The sequence below is a fragment of the Hyla sarda genome, chromosome 4 (assembly GCF_029499605.1).
Source record: "Hyla sarda isolate aHylSar1 chromosome 4, aHylSar1.hap1, whole genome shotgun sequence".
NCBI classification, from domain to species: Eukaryota; Metazoa; Chordata; class Amphibia; order Anura; family Hylidae; genus Hyla; species Hyla sarda.
The window spans coordinates 254,145,635-254,153,873 of NC_079192.1; the positions used below are offsets into that span (position 1 = coordinate 254,145,635).

General features: G+C 38.4%; 1 protein-coding gene across 1 annotated transcript in view; it reads right to left on the reverse strand.

The window, feature by feature from the left end:
• Positions 1-2,365: 2,365 nt before the first annotated feature.
• The window catches only part of YAF2 (YY1 associated factor 2), a 45,677-nt gene continuing 39,803 nt past the window's right edge, over positions 2,366-8,239 (reverse strand). The window contains exon 4 of the mRNA XM_056573946.1: positions 2,366-4,383. Within this exon, the coding sequence (XP_056429921.1) occupies positions 4,146-4,383 (238 nt within the window). The 3' untranslated portion in view covers positions 2,366-4,145. The remainder of the gene's footprint in view (positions 4,384-8,239) is intronic.

Below are 8,239 nucleotides of genomic sequence, written 5' to 3' on the forward strand. Positions count from 1 at the left end.
AGCACCGTTCCGATGCTCGCGGTCATACACAGGACGTAAATGTACGTCCTGGTGCGCGAAGTCCCGCCAAACCAAGACGTACATTTACGTCCGTGGTCGTCAAAGGGGTTAAACTGGTGACAGAAAGTTAAAACATATTTATAAATTATTTCTATTTAAAAACATTAATCCTTCCAGTACTTATCAGCTGCTGTATGCTCCAAAGGAAGCTCTTTTCTTTTTGAATTTCTTTGTCTGACCACAGTGCTCTCTGCTGACACCTCTGTCCATGTCAGGAACTGTCCAGATCAGGAGAGGTTTACTATAGGGATTTTCTCCTACTCTGAACAATTCCTGACATGGACAGAGGTGTCAGCAGAGAGCACTGTGGTCAGACAGAAAGGAAATTCAAAAAGAAAAGAATTTCCTCTGTAGTATACAGCAGCTGATAAGTGCTAGAAGGATTAAAGGGGTCATCCAGGAAAAAACTTTATCCTTTCAGTACTTATGAGCTGCGGAAGTTGAGTTGTTCTTTTTTTGTCTAAGTGCTCTCTGATGACACGAGTCTCAGGAACTGTCCAGAGTAGAAGCAAATCCCCATAGCAAACCTCTTCTACTCTGTGCAGCTCCCGAGACAAGCAGAGATGTCAGCAGAGAGCACTGTTGCCAGACAGAAAAGAACAACTCAACTTCAGCAGCTGATAATTATTGGAAGGATTAAGATTTTTTTTAATAGACGTAATTTACAAATCTGTTTAACTTTTTGGAGCCAGTTGATATAAATAAAAAACATTGTTTTTCCTGGAATACCCCTTTAAGTTTTTAAACAGAAGTAATTTACAAATCTGTTTAACTTTCTGGCACCAGTTAGAAAAAAAAATTCCAACGGAGTACCCCTTTAAACTAGCTATACATGATCAATGACACTGGGAAAGATCCTACAGATAAGATTTCTAACATCCTACTTCTTTCCCAACCATGACAATCTGTCTTCCATCAGCTAAAATGATTGGTCTTTGTTAAACTTCACCCAAAGAACATTTATTATGGTTGCAATCATCCATATTCAACAACTTAAGCCTAATGTATATGGGCACCTTAAACTTGGATAAAAGGGCTAGCATTATATCTGCTGGCATTCTATAGCTCTTTGAACTGAGATCCTTGTTTATATATACAGCCATTCCACTGATAACTGTCTACAAAATTCTTCTAGCCCTTAGTTTAATGTGTTGTACATACTGCAACATATCCTAAATCCATAATGTGTGCAAAACTATTTAGCATTAGGAGGAAAAAAAAACTACTGCATTCAGGAGAGACCTTAGTCAAATTCCCTTAATCCAGCACTGGAGAGATTGATGGTGATGCAAGCTGAAGCCAGAAGAAACCAGTGTGATCACTACGTCAATAGAAGGATATTTTAACTGTGGTCATCTTCATTACATTGCATGTTTTGTTACACGATCTCTAGGTTATGGTTTGTGTCTTCCAATATTTGACAATACAGTATCTATTCGGTCATATAAATGCTAAAGAAGCTTTTCTGTAATGAGACATAACCCAGTGCAAACTAAAATGAATTTTTACAGGTCATGAGAATTCCTTGCCTAATATCACACAGTATACTAACAAGTTGCAAGGAGCCACATACGAATCAATAAATTTAAAAGGACCTGTTAATAACCCATGAAAATGAGACGTTCCTACCACTCAATAGCTTAGGATGCCCTGATCACACATCTTTATACAGTATCTTGCGATGCCCTCCTGTTCCTAAGATATGTTGGCTTATAGTTTGTCTGACAATTCAGTTAATAGTCAGAAGGGTGCAAATTTAATTTTAACACTGGGGGTGTATACAGCGTATGCCTTATACGTGCAATGTAAAACATTTACACCCCTGAGAGAGTCACTCCCATTAGAAATAAGATTAAGCTCCCACCCATCTGACAATTAACTGAGTTGTCAGACAAACTATAAATGCTCATTGTCAGGCAGGCAAAACTTTATCAAAAGAATTGTAAAAAGGTATGCAAGACTGGGTTCACACCACGTTTCGTTAAATACGGTTCCTGTATAAGGCTGGGAGGAGGGGGTGGGGCTTAATCGCAGCGGCCGCACTCAGCCGTATTCGGCAACCGTATTTAATGTATGTCTATGAGCCGACCGGTGTGAACCGCAGCCTCCGCTCGGCTTCGGCCGTATGCGGTTTCCCGTCCGTAGGCAAAAACGCGGTCGACCACGATTTTGCCTGCGGTCGGGAAACCGCATATGGCCGAAAACGAAGCCGACCGGAGGCTGCGGTTCACTCCGGTCGGCTCATAGACTTGCATTAAATACGGTTGCCGAATACGGCTGAGTGCGGGCGCCGCGATTAAGCTCCGCCCCCTCCTCCCAGCTGTATACGGGAACCGTATTTAACAAAGCGTGGTGTGAACCCAGCCTAACCAGGGCATCCAAAGCTATCTAGTGATAGGAAAATCTAACTTTCTTTCGGGTTGGCCGCAGGTGCACTTTACATGACATCTAAGCGTAGATAGGGCAAGCAACACCTAAAAATGGAAAGGGTCTATATACATTTCCTTATGACTGACATTTAAATAAACATATACATTTAGCCCTACAGTTCTTATGTGATGTCATTTTGCTTATCCGAGTCACAGTGGACAACTGTTGATGGAAAGTACTGTTCTAATGTGAAGGGGTTAAAACGACCCTCTGGTTCTCTATTAAATACATTCACATAAATGCCAAATGTAAAGATAAAAATACCTGGTGCTTCCCCTTGAATCTTCTGATTCCATGCCCCCTTCCTATTTTACATAAAACAATCGCCTACTCCGAATTCCCCATGCTAGGCTACAGAACTTAGACATGTCACTCTTGTTCTTAGATGGACCAGCGCTAATACACTGTATAGGATAGTCTGAGAAGCAGGTGGTAATTTTGCATAAAATAAGTAAAATTGCGGCAGAAACATGAAAAAGGAAGGCATTAGCTACTGTCTGTAGATTAAGGAGAGACATTTACTAAACCAAGTATGCCAGCTTTCTGTTATGACAAAATGTCGAAAATTTAAGCATAAACCCTTATTTTAAGAAAATCATTGTGCAATTAATACCAGTTTTGTAAAAAGTAGGTGGAGCTTAGCAGAAGGGGTGTGCGCTACCATGGTCCCACAGATTTACTAGTTTATGCCAGAAATTAGCATACATAGTAGCTGAAATCCAAGCCAGCTTCAGACAACTAGAGCTGTGACAAGAGGCATACACACATTTGTTACATTTTTATCCACCCTACTAAAGACTGGTTTGTAAAATTAAAGTTTAGTAAATCCCCCCCCCCCCCCCCCCTAAACACAGAAGAACCTGGGGGTTGCTTTAATGTAATTTACAGGGATTATTCATGAATCTAGACTGATGGGAACCCCACGCGCCTCTTCACAGAGTCCGAACGACTTTAATTCTCTGAATAGCTGAACAACACGGATGTCATTTAGAGGATCGCTGTGTGTAGAAGCCCACGCTGTGTGACTGCAGTAAAATTGGTTTATGTAATCTCTCACCACACCCGCTCTGTAAATAATATTCAGTATGTGTGAAAGGTTCTGAATGCTTGCTGGAGACTCTCGTACAGCCATTTAGCCATAAGAGATGGCTACCTTCTTTACATAGCAAAGTGTCAACTTACAAGACATGAACGATGATGGTTCCAACATGCATGTCCAGCATTACATCTCTAAGAACAGACTTTTGTTACCTAGACAATGCAGACTACAGGATGGCATAGGTATAATGGTGTCCCTAGAACTACTGTACATTGGGTTGAGGAAAGACTCCTAAAGCCAGATCACACAGGGTAGACATGGCAGCTTGTGGACTATTGTCATCTGGAAAATGACCAAGTACCTACATCAAGCAACATGAATCAGGAATATTGTGAATATTTTCATTTATGCAAACCCTTTTCATCTTTTGGTGTCACTAACCTTGAAAGTCTTGTTTTTCAAGGCGCACTTAAAATACAGCATTAAAAAAATAAGTGCATACATACTCACTTTCTCAAAAATATCAGATTTGCGTCAGATATTTCCCATGTAACTGTGGATACTATTGGCAGAAAGAAGTTTCTTGTCACAATATCTAGAAAATACTAGAGCAACTTTAATGAGATTCTCCATTTACAGATGAGGTTTCTCCCCTGGGTGATGATGACCTGGATATCCCCCTCTCTGTGTTTTCTGAGCCAGATCCACTTTGACTATGTTGGTCCACAGAAGTGGCACTGGATGTAGGAGGGGACTTTGTTTTCTCCTTAAAGTCTGTAATAATGACCGTTAGGTCCCCCACAGTAACTTCCAAATGCTGCGCACTACTTCTGTCCACATTTTTCAATCGTGGCCTAAAGAAAAGAAATATAAAGAAACACCATCTTAAAGTTTCAATACCCTGTAATGTCTATAATGTACGTCTGGTTTCTTTGTTATCTGATTTTTTGTATTAGAATGTGTAGACTATCATTTTTATTAATAAGGAGAAATTATACAGATTTATATACATTAAAAAGGCACATTTCAGGAGATAAAAAGAAAAAAAAATTATATTATATATATATATACACACACACACACACACACACACACGTATAATATAATATAAATTATATATATATATATATATATATATATCAAGGAAGGATGCCGCAGCACACGGAAGATTCAAAAGTATAAACAGTGGTTTATTCCATGATAATACAAGTTAGCAACGTTTCTGCTGCCAGTGCAGCCTTTGTCAAGCAACAAAATGGTGACCAAACAAGATATTTATATGCAAATGAACAAACAAATCAATCAAATCAATTAGTGTAGATACAGTGTAGAAAATACATTTACGATATAGGGTATATATATATCGATACAACCTCGAGCAACCTCAGGGATAAACTTGTGAAGACAGATATATCGAGACAACCCTCTACACAACGATATTTAACAGTACAGAATAAAGGATCTTATCCTTGTTGCCAATGCATTAACTGTCCACAGATGTTGAAGGGACCTAAGTTTGTACACCCGTATAGTGGTAAGGTCTATCACTTGAAACATTATCTAACATGTACCTCTTCATATGTCATTTATATTTTGGTATGCCCATGTGGTCTCATCTATGTTGGTGAGACCACATGGGATTTCAAAACCCGCATCAATCACCATCGATATACCGTGCGCAAAAAACGCTTAGACTTACCGGTGTCTAAACACTGTACAGAAAAAGGCCACTCGGAATGGGATCTCAAGTTTGTTCTTGTGGATCATATCCCCCCATTGAAGAGGGGGGGTGACCGCATTAACAAACTGAGAAAACTGGAACTCAAATGGATTTTTGAGACACAGGCACTTCGGCCTAAAGGACTCAATGCTGATTTTAGCATTACACCCCAAATCTATAATGCATAATTACGATGATAGAATATCTCGATGTAACCACATAGTAGGAAAGGTGACCTTTATGTATGTAATAATCATATCTACTATGACATTATTTTATTTTTAATTGTCCTTTATTGTATCTTTTCTTACAGATATACGTGGGCAGAGGGTGGTCATCAGTATCCCTGCTTGTCAGCTGCCGCCTCTCTGAATAAACTGTACAATGACTTGATTGGTGACTAGTTCTGCCATGGTGAAGTAATAATTGGAGCACATTTAATTTATCCTACACAATTTCCTTTATTCTTCCTTACGTTCATACTGTTCTTATTTCTTTTTTATTTTTCTCATTTTTTTATTTTTTTATTTCTTATTACTCTATTATTTTATTTTTATTTTCTATTCTTTTACTATTATATATATTTTTGCTCTTTATTCTAATATTTATTTTGTTATTATTATTTTACTATTATCACTACTTTCACGTATTATTATTTTTTATTTTAATTTTATTTTTATTTATTTTATTTATGCAAGTAATAAATCCATATATATGGAGTATCCCATACTTACTACAGATAATAGTAATCATTAATATACCCGTGCTCAGTGTGTGAGTAAACGAATGCGGGGCTGCCCTTGGTGGATTCCCACCTCCATAGGCCTGATACTGGGGACCTTAACTTACGGTTGACGCCGTTGGGTGCCCCAGAGTGACTCCCCCATAATATTGGGGTGAGCACGGGCAACTGAGGTGTTGGGCCTTTATAGCCCGATGTGCGTGGTAATCATATGTGGAGCCGGGTCTGATTACAACCAAACTATCTTCATTTATATTTATATTTTTTAATTGTTACTTTATTTTTAATTTTACTTTAATACTTTCCATATTTATATTTATTTATTCAGTTTTCATTTATTTTTTCTATATTTTTATTTTTATTTTTATTTTCATTATTACTATTATTATTATTTCTATTATTATTTTATTATTATTTATTTTTTTATATATTTTTTTATTTTTTATTTTTTATTTTTTTATTCATTTTATTTTCATTTACTTTTCCATCTTTGTACATCACTCTATATGCACTTATTTTCTGCTCATCTTTTCCTTTACATATACTTAGGGTATTAATGTCTACACATTTTTATTTTTATCCACTTTTCACACATCTTTTATATCTATACACTTATAATGCCTATAAACTTATTTTCATTCACTATATGCACACATAGGATACTTTCTCTCCCTATCTCTCTTTTGCCCTGAGAGACTTCAACTAGATCCCTCTTCCTTTCCCTTAACCACCATGGCAGTACAACGATCATTTTTTCTAATGCGCACGCCCGGACTTAGGAGCGGTCACGTGACACCCTGGTCAGCTGACACAGTGGGGCCGCGCGGCCACTCCTGGCGTCCTGCGATTACACACACCATAGCTCCGCTGTTACCCACAGCAACGGCGGTTTACATGGAGACGAGTCGGGATCACGTGACCATTCAGCCCCCGTTCCCAATCATTAGGTACACATGTAATCTTGTTAAGACTATTTATAATGATATATTGTTTATAACCTTACTTGCAGCCCTTGCTCTTATATATATCGATTTTAAATCACTGCTGAGCACCTGTACAACATATATATTATAGTGGTTTTAATTACCCTATATCGTAAATGTATTTTCTACACTGTATCTACACTAATTGATTTGATTGATTTGTTTGTTCATTTGCATATAAATATCTTGTTTGGTCACCATTTTGTTGCTTGACAAAGGCTGCACTGGCAGCAGAAACGTTGCTAACTTGTATTATCATGGAATAAACCACTGTTTATACTTTTGAATCTTCCGTGTGCTGCGGCATCCTTCCTTGATGTCTGAATTGCCTTGACCGGGGCTCCACTCGCTGCTTGCACCGCTATCATAACATTGTGGGACGTGCTGCTCTAATTCTCCTGTGTTATATATATATATATATATATATATATATATATATATATATATATATATATACATACACACACACACACACACACACACATACATACATACATGCATACATACACACACAGCTCAAAAAAAATTATGGGAACACTTAAACAACACAATGTAACTCCAAGTCAATCACACTTCTGTGAAATCACACTGTCCACTCAGGAAGATACACTGATTGACAATCAATTTCACATGCTGTCGTGCAAATGGAACAGACAACAGGTGGAAATTATAGGCAATTAGCAAGACACCCACCCAATAAAAGGAGTGTTTTCTGCAGGTGGTGACCACTTCTCGGTTCCTATGCTTCCTGGCTGATGTTTTGGTCTAGTGGTAGCATGAGACGGAGTAAACAACCCACACAAGTGGCTCAAGTAGGTCAGCTCATCCAAGAGGGCACAATGAGAGCTGTGGCAAGAAGGTTTGTTGTGTCTGTAAGAGTAGTGTCCAGAGCATGGAGGCGCTACCAGGAAACATACCAGTACATCAAGGAGGCGTGGAGGAGGCCATTCAAAAGTAAAAAAAAAAAAAAATCTGATACAATAAAAGATCCCAAGAGCAGAGTGGCCTCCATAATTCCTAAATGGAAGAAGGTCTGAATAACTAGGACAATTCCTAGAGATGGCTGCCCCATCAAACTAAGAGCCTTGGAAACACAGATGACCAAAAATCCACTCTGGCTGAGCTCCAAAGATTCTATTTACTGATGGGAAAAACCTACAGAAGGTCAGCCATGACTGCAGCACTCCCCAATCTGGGCCAGAAAGAAGCCTCAAGTAAAAAGATAAACGAGATCTGTCTGGAGTTTGCAGAAAAGCACCTAAAAG